A 12,594-nucleotide genomic window follows, 5' to 3' on the forward strand; every position below is an offset into this window, starting at 1 on the left:
TCACTTGAAGGGAGGGACAAAATGGCAATTTGTGAATATCCATGTAGAAGTTGAGTACCTCCTTTCTGAACATTTTGAAAAATGCTTCTTGTAACAGAAGCTAAGTTATCTATGGTGACTCGCCCTGATTAGATGTTCAGTAGATCACCAGGAGGTGTATTTTCGTATTCTTATTGCTGTAATAATGGATTCTTGTGCATTGTCCAAAATATCTGTCTCTGTATGGAACTAGTTCTGTTGTTTCAATGTCTAGGAGATGGACTATTGCACTCTCCAGCCTGTGATGACATGAATGGTTTTGCTGATGTGTTGGTTTACTTTAACTTACTTTGGGGAAAAGGTAAGCTTGTCCCTCAGAAAATGAGCTAGTTCTACTGAATAGTCTTCGCTAGTTATCTCAAGTACCTGAAGTGGTTTACTTTCAGGTGAGGGCCCACCCTGAAGTGCCTCTCATGGGGGGAAGGGGAGAGGAAATCTGCTCAGACTTGGGAAACTCCAAACAAAAGAAGCTTTTGAGGTTGGATGGATTTCCAGAGAATCAGACTCCTGCTCTTCCTATTACCAGGAAAGGCAGCAATGGCATCCTCCTACCATGTAATCTCTATGCAAGAACCTGGAGGAGCAGTGGCTTCAAACACCTGCTGAGATAAGACAGTCTGAAGATTCTCTCTCACTGAAAGGGGAGACAGACTTATTCCCTTGCCCAAAGCCTCAGTGTCTGCTTTGTCTCTATACTCTCCTCAAAGAGCTTACCAACAAAAAACTGAGAAAGGTATCAGATTTTAGCTTGCAATTCCATTTTCTTCAGGCAGAGCCACAGGCCCCTAAGATGTGCCTTTGGTAATTTTGAATGTACAGCAAACTGGAGTCAGGTAAAGCACCAGTCCCGAAAATGCTGCTTAGGAAATCTAGTTTAAAACAGAGTTTATGTAGGTTTTTTTTTTTGCTGATGCTCACAATGGGCTCCTTATTGACTACTGCAGGCAAAATTCTCAGGATTCAAAATACTGCATCCATGTTTAGTCTGAGTGATCTTATTCTCCTCTGTAGGTTTGCTGGGAATACTCCTTCAGCTGATCTGACTACGGAAGCCATAGCAGGCTTCTGGCCTGGTCTCAGAGGAGGGAGCTTCCATGCAATCTGCTCAACTGTCTCAGCACGGACCTCATCCACATACAGCCTACCATCAGCTGCTGTCTGCCATTTCTGATGCGGGAGAAGCTGAAAGTGCTGTCCTTCAAACTGTCCTCAGAAAGAAAGGTGTTTCCACCCCCACTCCTACTTTCTTTTGAGGGCAACTACACCTGTATTTCCCCCTAGTGGTTCAGCAAGAGCATCCACTCTCAGGGTCCCCTGGCTGCCACCTCTCATGGGTTGAGACCCACATCTCTCTCCATTCTGTTTAGAGTCGTCCCTGTCTTCTCTTTGTTATTCCCAGCAAAAGATAGTCTGCCTAAACAGGCCTGTTTGTTTCTCCCCTCAGATATGGTACACGGTGTAATTGCCAACAGTTATAAATTACCACCCAGCACTTCCTATGCAAGCCTATTTTATTCTTAAGGTAAAAACCATTACAGAGAAAACATTAAAATAATAACCTATACGCATACTAATAAACTTACCAGAGATCACCTCAATTGCCTCCAACATGTGCTCTTCAAGGTGAGTCTTTCAAACACAAAAGCAACCCCTTTTGTGGTCAACACGTCCATAGAATCATAGAATATTAGGGTTGGAAGAGACCTCAGGAGGTCATCTAGATCAACCCCCTGCTCAAAGCAGGACCAACACCAACTAAATCATCCCAGACAGGGCTTTGACAAGGCGGGCCTTAAAAACATCTAAGGATGGAGAGTCCAGAACAGACTCAGCTCAGAACTAGCATACCCATGAAAAGTTTAGTCTACCTTTATACAGTTCAGGGATCTCTGATCTGGAGTTTCCAAGAGCAGATAATCAGTATATAATGGGTTCTTCTCCTCAGGGATAGCTTCAAAAGGCCTCCTAGGAAACCCACTTCACACATATTGTCCCAAACAGTCCTCTGAGGTTCCTAACATTTACATTAGTCATGTCCCTAGAAAAGTTGCATACAATCCTACAATAACACAAACAACTGTATTTTTAATACAATGGACCCCAGAGGTATTAACCTAATTGAATAAAGTGTAATTTAAGTCAATAAAGTTTATTCAGGATACTGCAGGAAATTGCCATCTGTCACAGGCAGTTTTGAGACAAAAACCTCAAAGCCAATGAGGAAACTTGAGACGTGTAGTTTAAAATATTTTTTAAATCCTGTGAAAGTTCTGCTACAAAGTGAGACTTGCAGTCTGTTACAAGTGCAGATTGGAGGCAGACAATTCTGGAGAGTTCTTCCTGAGGGACAACCCTAACCCCAGGCTCAAAGCCACCAAAATCACCAGCATAAACACAACTATGCTGACAGAAGAGTGCATCTGTTCACCATAGCTGATGTTGTTTGAGAATGTAGTATTATTGTGCCAGCAGGACTTATCCTCCTATTGGTATATGCTGCAATCACATTGGGGGGTGGGGCTGTCTCTATACCAGCATAGCTATGGCTCTGGCACCACAGCCTCTGTAGTGTAGACATGGCCTTTAAATGAAATTTGTTCCTACACTGTAGCACTGAAGACAGCATGGTAAAAGATAGTTACCTTTTCCGTAACTGGTGTTCTTCGAGATATGTTGCTCATGTCTATTCCACAATAGGTGTGCGTGCTCGTCACATGCACCGGTGTCAGAAGTTTTCCCCCTAGCAGTACCTGTAGGGGAGTGCCTCTAGCGACCCCTAGAGTGGTGCCTCCATGGTGCAGTATAAGGGGCGCTGCGTGCTCCCCCCACCCTCAGTTCCTTCTTGCCAGACAACTCCAACAGAGTGGAAGGAGGGCAGGATGTGGAATAGACATGAGCAACACATCTCGAAGAACACCAGTTACGGAAAAGCTGAATGTCTCTCTCTCTTTTGGTCCAAGACTTGAATGACTTGCAAATTTTGCAGCGATTGCCGAGATGGGTTTCACCCAAACAGTGTAAACAGTCCACGTGCGGATCACTCACTGACACTGGTCATCTACAAGTGTTGCATGACTTAAAACCCGGGGCACGGGGCATGCCAGGGAGAAGTCCTCAGCTTGAGAATCAGTGCTCTTCAATATCTTGGTAAAAACTGTTTTTGATTTTAATTGAGCTTGATAGGCTAAAACGAGGTACAATGGTCGTTGGAATGAATTTTGAGGGAATGTAGACAAGAAGAAATTAAGCAAGTATTTGACAGAGTGGATTTCCAGAGTAGGAGGTGAAGTAAAGAACTGTTTGTGTGTTTAACCAAAATTTGGCTGTTGGGAGTATCTAACCACACTGGGTGTTGAGGGGATGAGATCACAGGGGATTGGTGGTTTTTGTGTTGTTTGTTTGCTGATCGGGCTTTCCCCCAGATTTTTGGTAGCAATGTTGTTTTCTTGCATTTAACAGCATTTTGCTTTCTTCTGGCATAAAACTTTTCCTCTGGTCTCAAGTGTCTGAATTTGAAAAAAAAACTTTAAAATCTTTTAAGCTAACAAATTCCATAGCAGAGATGGCAGCATTGTTAAAGCCTTCCACAAATACAGGCTGGTCATATATAAACTATAATTGCAATGCCATCTGATGGGCATTCCTCCTAGACTGAAGGACAAAGATCACTAAAGGAACATAGCTGGGTGGGTTACCTGGATTTGTGCTCTGTTTCCAGCTGTAATGTTGGATATTGTCCAACATGCCTCCTTTTTGATAGACTCCTTAGGGCTGCTCAGCAAGTGCAATAAACTCTGCAGAGCTAAGCAATTCAGAATTACCTGAAGAGAGAGAGAGAGAGAGAAACACCTTAGACTGTGTCCAGAATACACAGCCATCTGACACAGGTAATCCTTAAAAGGAAAATACCATCACCAACATTTACCTAGCACTTTTCATGAGATGTTCCCAGAATGTTTCACAAAATAGTAATTAATCCTCCTTCATTTTATGGACAGGCAAACTGATGCACAGAAAAATTAAGTGATTCAGTGCAGGGACCATGTGTTCAATATGTATTTATACAGCACCTAGCACAATGTGAGGCCCTGGATCCAAATGTGGCCCTAATGAACATGAAGGAGGTTTTGTTTTTTGTTTTTATTGGTTTTCTTTTTGCACTGAGACTCCTTAAACAGACAGACTCTGCATTTCTTTGGCTCTCTAGTTCCCTGCCTCACTGTCACAGCCTGTGAGGCCTGGTCCACACTGTAACTGACTCCTGGATTCCAGTTGTGAACACCAAGATTCCCCCTGGAATGGATTTCTGTGACCGAGTTATATACGAAAGAAGCTGGTTGTTAAATACAACGTTAACATAACCCTCAGATACGGGCTATAAACAATGCATTTTAACAATTAGAAAGATCACACAACTGGCTGAAGCACTACTTCTGTTAAACTGAAACACAGTGTTTCTGGTTGCTATTAACCGGTCTTCCTACCCAAACTCAGTGTTATGAAACTGAAGAAGATATATCAAAATGATGTATTCTCATACACAATATGTCATCAGTGAACTAATGAACTAATTACTGGGTTAGGAAAAGACAGTTACCTTTTCCGTAACTGGTGTTCGAGATGTGTTGCTCATGTCTATTCCACAGTAGGTGTGCGTGCTCACCACATGCACCAGTGCCAGAAGTTTTTCCCCTAGCAGTACCCGGGGGAGGGAGGGCCGCAACCCCTGGAGTGGCGCCTGCCTGGCGCGGTATAAGGGGAGCTGCGCGCTCTCCCCACCCTCAGTTCCTTTTTGCCAGACAGCTACGGCAGTGGGGGAGGAGGGCGGGATGTGGAATAGACATGAGCAACACACCTCGAAGAACACCAATTACGGAAAAGGTAACTGTCTTTTCTTCTTCGAGTGATTGCTCATGTGCATTCCACAGTAGGTGATTCCAAGCTATATCTGTTGGAGGAGGGTAGGAGTTCACAAGTTCCCGGGATGGAGTACCACCCTGCTGAACCCGGCGTCATCCCTGGTTTGGGAGTCTATCACATACTGCAAGGTAAACGCGTAAACTGAAGACCACGTGGCGGCCTTACGAATGTCCTGTATAGGGACGTGAGCCACGAAGGCAGCCGACGAGGCCTGCGCCTGCATCAAGTATGTCCTCACAATGGGCAGCGGCGGGACACCCGCCAGCTCATAACAGGAGCAGATGCACAAAGTGATCCGGTTGGAAAGCCGCTGAGTGGAAATCGGCTGGCCCCTCGCGCGCTTAGCTGAGGCAACAAACAGTTGTGAGGACTTTCTAAACGGCTTGGTTCGCTCGAGGTAGAAAGCCAGAGCCCGCCGCACATTGAGCGTGTGGAGACAGCACTCCTCACTAGTCGCGTGAGGCTTGGGGCAGAGGACTGGTAGAAAAATGTCCTGACTCATGTGGTAGGCAGAGACCTCCTTTGGAAGGAACGCGGGGTGTGGGCGGAGCTGGACCTTGTCCTTATGAAAGCCTGTATACGGCGGCTTGGAGGTCAGGGCCTTGAGCTCCGGGCCCCACCTGGCTGACGTGATAGCAACGAGGAAGGCCATGTTTCACGAGAGGTGAGACCAGGAACACGTGGCTAATGGTTCAAATGGGGGTGCCCCATAAGACAAGCCAGCACCAGATTCAGGTCCCATTGCGGACCAGGGGCTTAGAATATGGGTAAGGGTTTGGACCGGCTTTAAGGAACTGGCTGGTCATAGCATGGGAGAACACAGTGTGTCCCTGCACTGGGGGATGGAAGGCCGATATGGCCGCCAGGTGCACCGACTGACGAAGGTGCCAGGCCCTGGGCCCTCAGGCAGAGGAGGTAATCAAGGATAAGCTGGATCGGGGTGGCTGGTGGGGACACACCTTGGTCCATCATCCACCTAGAAAACCGAGACCACTTCGCCATGTAGGAGCAGTGAGTGGAAGGCCGTCTACTTTCGAGGAGGACGCACTGAACCTGTGCTGAGCATGCCCTTTCCTCGCCACATAGCCACTGAGCAGCCACGCTATGAGGTGAAAAGCTACCAGGTAGGGGTGGAGGAGGCTGCTCTGGTCCTGAGAGAGCAGGTCCAGGCAGAGCGGCAATGGCCACGTCTGAGCCACCGCCAGGCCCGAGAGGGTCCCGTACCAGTGCTGCCTAGGCCACGCTGGGGCAATGAGGAGGACCCTGGCTTTGTCAGTCTTTATTTTCTCCAGGACCCTGCTGATCAGCGGGAGCGGGGGAAAGGTGTAGAGAAGCTGGCCTGATCAGGACAGGATAAAGGCATCAGAGATAGCGCCCCTTCCTAGGCCCCCCGGAGCAGAACCGAGGGCACTGTCGGTTCTGCCGGGTCACGAACAGGTCCACCTGGGGAGTTCCCCACCTTTGGAAGAGCTGGTGGACCACTTCCGGGTGTAGAGACCACTCGTGCTGAGAGCAGAAGTCCCGGCTCAAGCGATCCGCCCTCACGTTCTGGGCGCCCAGCAGGTGAAAGGCTTTTAGGTGGATGTCGTGGACTATACAGAAGTCATACAGGCTGAGGGCTTCATGGCAGAGGATCAGGCCCCGCCTTGCCTGTTGATATAGAACATCAAAGCTGTGTTGTCCGTGAGAACCCTGACTACCTTGCCCTTCGGGTGCAAGCGGAAGGCCATACACGCCAGCCACACTGCCCTGAGTTCCTTAACGTTTATGTGAAGGGTCAGGTCTTGTGGAGACCACAGGCATTGGGTCTGAAAATTCCCCACATGGGCCCCCCAGTCCAGGTCCGACGCATCGGACACCAGCTCCAACGACAGGGACCTGTCCCTGAACAGGACCCCTTGGAACATTTTGCTTGGTGCAGACCACAACCGCAGGGAGGTGATCACCGAGTTCGGCACAGTGAGGACCTTGTCTATTCTGTCCGTGGCCTGGGAGAACTGCAAGGCCAGCCAAAGCTGGAGGGGCCTCATCCTGAGTCTGGTGTGGCAGACCACATACGTGCATGCCAACAAGTGACCTAGCAGCTGCAGGCAAGTCCTGGCTGTCATCACCGGGAACCTTGTGATTGAGTCGATGAGCCCTGTCAGGGTCTCAAACCTGTCTGGGGGGAGAGAGGACCTGGCTGACATTGTGTCCAGGAATGCCCCGATAAACTCTATGCATTGGACCGGGACTAATGTGGACTTGGTGGTGTTTACCAACAGGCCCAGGGTGGTGCATGTGGACAGGAGTGCCACATGATCCCTCACCTGTGATCAGGAAGTACCCTTGACCAGCCAGTCATCCAGATAGGGGAATATCTGGACCCCCTGGTGCCTGAGGTAGGCCGCTACCCTTAGAGAACCCAGGCTGGGGGGCAGGCCAATACTGCCTTTGCGGGCGCTTTTTATAGTCCCACTGCTTCTTCTGGGCAGTCTTGTATTTAGGGAGGGCTGCCTGGGCGGGAGCCTGCTGCAGCTTGAACTTGGATTTTGCTGGAGCAGGGACATAGAAGCCCACGGTCTGGAGGGTTGTGTGCAGGAGTCTTTCATGCTGTGCAGCCTTGTGTCTGTCTCCTCCGCAAACAGCGCCTTCCCGTCGAAAGGGAGATCCTGCATGGACGATTGCGCGTCGCTGGACAGCCCAGAGAGCAGGAGCCATGACACTTGTCTCATGGACACCATCAAGGCTACTGACTGTGCAGCCATGTCTGCTGCATCCAAAGCGGCCTGCAGGGATGCCCTTGTGGCCGCTGCCCTTTCCTCCACGAGCACCTTGAACCAGGGATACAGCCCGTGGCTTCGATCTGTCCGGCCCCACAACCAACATTGCATCGGGCGGCAGGACCCCGGCTGCCAGGAGCCTGCGGCAGGAATCCCAGAGCAGTGGCAGGCTGAGCAGTTCAGCCTGCTGCTGTCCCTGCCGCGGGCTCCTGCCAGCCTGGGTTCCTTCACCCAGGCCAGCCGTGGGTGCTGGGTGAGGTCAGTGGTGGGACCCCGGCTGCCAGGAGCCCGTGGTGGGAACCCCAGAGCGGCAGTGGAACTTCATGATGTCACTGCATTCCTGCCAGGGTCGCAGAGCCAATGAGCACACAGTAGGTAGGTTAGTAGCGGCAGAAGGAACCGGATGTGTGATGAGTCGTTGTTTCCCTCAGTTTTTGTCTTTAGCGCGTGTCAGACTAGTGACACACACATATTCGTTGTGTTTAAGTCCATTGCTATTGGGGCGATTATGTCGGGAAAAGGACAGAAGAGAAAGGTTGATTCTGAATGTCACGTGTTTAAAGAACAATGGAGTGTGGACTATTTTGTTATTGAATCAGGCAGTAAAGCATTGTGTTTAATATGTAATGAAACTATTGCAGTGCTAAAAGAAAACAACATTCATAGATATTATGAAACCAAGCACTTGTCGAACTATTCTCAATTTACGGGAAAGCTACGTTCAGATAAATTAGAATCCATGAAACGTGGCTTATCGTCACAACAGTTTATATTTAAGAACAAAACCGAGAACGAAGCTGCAACAAGAGCTAGCTTCCGAGTGGCACACCTATTAGCAAAATGAGGAAAACCATTTACTGATGGTGAGCTAGTTAAAATATGTATGATTCAAGCTGCCGAAAAAATATGCCCAGAAAAAGTAGATTTATTTAAGACAATTAGTCTTTTGGCGAACACAGTTGCTCGCAGAATCAAGGACCTTGGCAGCAATATAATTTTCCAGCTGAATGAAAAGGCTAAGAAGTTTGAGTGGTTTTCCCTCGCATTTGACGAGTCAACTGATGCTTCCGATACTTCGCAGCTGCTGTTGTTTATTCGTGGTGTTGGTAGTCATTTTGAAGTTACGGAAGTACTAGGTTCTGTGTATAGTATGGAACAACCACAGGTGAAGAGATTTTCAAAGAAGTTGAAGTCACTTTCTCAATACAACCAGCAATGGAAACAACTGAAGTGCATTACAACCAATGGAGGTAGAAACGTGCAGTTCAAAAAAACGTTTGGTTGGACAAATCTACAAAACTTGTGAAAGTGTGGGCTGTCCCAAGCCTAAGATTTTTCATTGCATTCTTCATCAGCAAGCATTGTGCAGGAAATATTTGAATTTGTCATGTGTTATGCAACCCACAGTTTCAACCGTGAATTTCATTCACTCACATGGACTTAACCATCGTCAGTTCCAAGCATTTCTGGTGGAAACAGAATCAGAATATCACGATTTGCCCTACCACATTTCAGTTCGATGGAAAGATTTTTGTCGTGATTTTTTTTATCTTAAAACTGAAATTGAAATGTTCTTAAATAAAAAAACCCGACCTCTACCTTTATTCACAAACATTGAATGGCTTTGGAAATTAGCTTTTTTCGTAGATTTGACCAAGCACATGAATGACTTCAACATTAGACTACAAGGGGAAAACGGTCTTATCTGTGACACGTACACCCAGGTGAAATCATTTAGGCAAAAACTAGTTCTTTTTGAGTCCCAACTGATGAGGGACTGCTTTGCTCATTTTACATGTTGTGAAAAGTTCAACCAAGAAACTGAATCACTATTCCCAACTAGGTTTCCACAAGAAATCATTTCTGATCTGAAACTACAGTTCCAGGAGCATTTCTCTGACCTTGATGTGAATGCAGGAGAAATATGGATCTTCCAAAACCCATTTGATTGCGATCTTGAAAAACTGCCACCTGAACTTCAAATTGAAGTGATTGACCTGCAATCCAATGACTTGTTTAAGGACAAATATAAGGAAGGAAATCTGGTAGAGTTCTGTAAATGCCTGCCAAGTGATCAATATGCTCATGTAAAAAACTCTGTCCATGGATTAATGTCAGTGTTTGTCACTACTTATGTGTGTGAAAAAACATTTTCAATGATGAAATATGTGAAATCCAACTACAGATCGACCTTGTCTGATTAACATTTACAATCAATTTTGATGATAGGGAACACTAACTTTGAACCACAGCTAAATGCAATCTTGTCAGGAAAATATCAGTACCATACTTCTCACTAATCCTAAAATAATATTTCTTTTTTTTAACCATTTTGCATATATTTAATTTTTCCAGTCACTTCGGCCCACAAAGCCCCTTCAAAAATCTAATATGGCCCTTGTCTCAAAGTTTGAAGACCGCTGCCTTAGACTCTTTTCTATCGCGCTCCCGAAGGGAGTCCTCGAACTTGGGAAGGGATCCCCAAAGACTAACTTCGTAGCGACCCAGGAGAGCCTGATGGTTTGCTACTCTTAGCTGGAAGCTTGACGACGAATAAACTTTTCTCCTGAAAGCATCCAGCCTCTGAGAGTCTTTGTTCTTAAGGATCAGGGCTGGCTGCCCCTGCCGCTCCCTGTGGCCACTCCCTGTGGTTGTTCGCCTCAAGGAGTTGGGCGCTGGGTGGGTATACAAATTTTCGTGCCCCTTAGTGGGTACAAAGTACTTGCGCTCCACCTTCTTAGAAATGGGAACCAACGAGGCTGGTGTTTGCCACGGGGCATTTGAAATTCTGCCAACCCTTCATGGAGCAGCAAGGCCACCCTGACCAGTGCCAAGGAGGACAGCACATTGAACACGGAGTCTGAGGGCTCCTCCATCACCTCTGCCTGGAGGTGGAGGCTCCTGCCACCCTTTTTAAGAGCTCTTGCTGGGCCCAGTAGTCCTCCTGTGAGACAGAGGGGGGCGGGGCTGCAATCAGCTCCTCCGGACAGGGCGAGGAGGCTGGAGCGGTGCTTTGGGTGTCAGCCGGCATCGGAGGATCCACCACCTGGTCAGACTCTGGGCACGGCACCAAGGATATGGGTCCCACCGACTCCTTTCTTGGTGGTCTACGGATGGAGGCTGATGGTGCTTCTGACGCCTCGGCCACCAAGCGAGTCCCCACGGGGGGCTGTGCTGGGGGCTATGGTGCCCACTGGTACCACTGGGCCAGCCACGACGCTCAGTGCCACTGTGCACTTGCTGAGGCACTGGTGGGGTTGGCTGATCGGGCTGGCTAGCCTGGCCTGTAGACAGGTGACTGTAAGCGGAGGCCCGGCTGGGCCTAGCTTCTGTCCCAGACTTCCCTCGGTGCCGTTGCAAAGAGGGAGTCTTTCCCGTCCTCTTGGCGTGCCCCGTGGAAGGGGAATGGTGCTGACTAGTTGGAAGGTCTCCGCGTTCCAACACCGTGGTGCTGGGTACCAGTTTGGAGTGGCATGCTGGGGTCAGGGCCAGTGCTGACTCCATCAGGATGGTCCAGAGTCTAACGTCCCTTTCTTTTTTAGTCTGGGGCTTGAACGACTTGCAGATGTTGCACCTTTTGTTGATATGGGTTTCTCCCAAGCAGTGCAGACAGTCTGTGTGCGGGTCACTCCTTGGCACAGAACGCCTGCAAGAGTCATGGGGCATGCCCCAGCCCAGGCTCACTAACTAACTAAACTTAACTGAAAAGCTAACCGGCTACAGGTACTACTGAACTAACAACAGTTCTTCTGGGGACAAGCTGCAGCAAAGCTGGAGCTGAGTAGCTCCGACTCACCTCCACTGGTGGCAAGAAGGAACTGAGGGTGGAGGGAGCGCGTAGCTCCCCTTATACTGCACCTGGCAGGCGCCACTCCAGGAGTCGCAGGGGGCGCTCCCCCCCATGGGTACTGCTAGGCGAAAAACTTCCGGCAACAATGCACGTGGCAAGCACGCACACCTACTGTGGAAGACACATGAGCAATCACTCGAAGAAGAACGTGGGTTTCAGCTTTGGCACAGACCACAAAAAAAAAAAAGGAATTTAGTGCTTTCAACCTAGAATTTGGAGGACATTAGGCCACATCATAGAACCACCACAAAATTCAGCATAACAGGAAAGTTTTTGCTTGGGACAGAACTAAAACAGGAATACTCAGAAGGTGCTGCAGGTCAAGACTGACCAGCATCTGCATACCTGTATAGGAACCCAGGATTGGAACAGCATGGTCAGGACTGAATGCAGTGATGGAGGTTTGCATGAAAGCGTGAAAAAACACATGTTCTGCTGCAATCAGTTCCCTGTTTGAGCTCCAAAAATGACAGTTTTTAATAAAAGGAAAACGTCGAGGCTTGTGACTCCATAAATTACCCCCGCTAACTAAGAGAAAGGAAGATGGTATTACAAGACAGTAATAGCAGAAGCTATACCTGGGTCTGGATATCATCCCCTGTCACAATGTTCCCGACTGCTCGTAAGGCAGGAGATACCACTTTGTAGTCACTGTGCCTACAAGTCAAAGCAAAGACTTAGATTAAGCAGCCCAAAAGTATCTGCACCTCCACCCTTTAGTCAGGACCCACTGCCACCTTGCTAGACCTAGGAGAATTCTCCTGCCAACTTTGACTGAAATTACTGAATTTGTTTTAGAGTTAGAGGCAAGCTAAAATGCATTTTGATTTGAAACTAGTAGCTTTTAAATGTCTGACACTTAACTAGAGCACAGGCTTTAGACAAAACACAACAACTAACACATTGGCCATGATTTTTAAAAGTAAGTGCTTCAACTTCGACTCTTAATTCTAAACTCTAAAGGCACCTGAAAAAATGGCCTGGTTTTCAAAGAACACCAGGCTCCTCTCATTGACTTGGAAT

General features: G+C 48.0%; 1 protein-coding gene across 8 annotated transcripts in view; it reads right to left on the reverse strand.

Annotated features, from left to right (window-relative positions):
• The window catches only part of KPNA1 (karyopherin subunit alpha 1), a 123,923-nt gene that overhangs the window by 30,435 nt on the left and 80,894 nt on the right, over positions 1 to 12,594 (reverse strand). For 7 of the 8 annotated variants that reach the window (XR_005596250.1, XM_039530579.1, XM_039530522.1 and 4 more), the window contains 2 exons: positions 12,150 to 12,228; positions 3,735 to 3,860 (listed from right to left, as the gene is read on the reverse strand). Coding sequence is in view for 7 of the 8 variants with exons in the window: in XM_039530579.1 (XP_039386513.1) it covers positions 3,735 to 3,860; positions 12,150 to 12,228 (205 nt within the window). In the remaining variant the exon portion in view is untranslated. The remainder of the gene's footprint in view (positions 1 to 3,734; positions 3,861 to 12,149; positions 12,229 to 12,594) is intronic. The other variant, XM_039530548.1, reaches the window with a different exon arrangement.

Source organism: Mauremys reevesii, linkage group 1 (genome assembly GCF_016161935.1).
Source record: "Mauremys reevesii isolate NIE-2019 linkage group 1, ASM1616193v1, whole genome shotgun sequence".
Lineage (NCBI taxonomy): Eukaryota > Metazoa > Chordata > Testudines > Geoemydidae > Mauremys > Mauremys reevesii.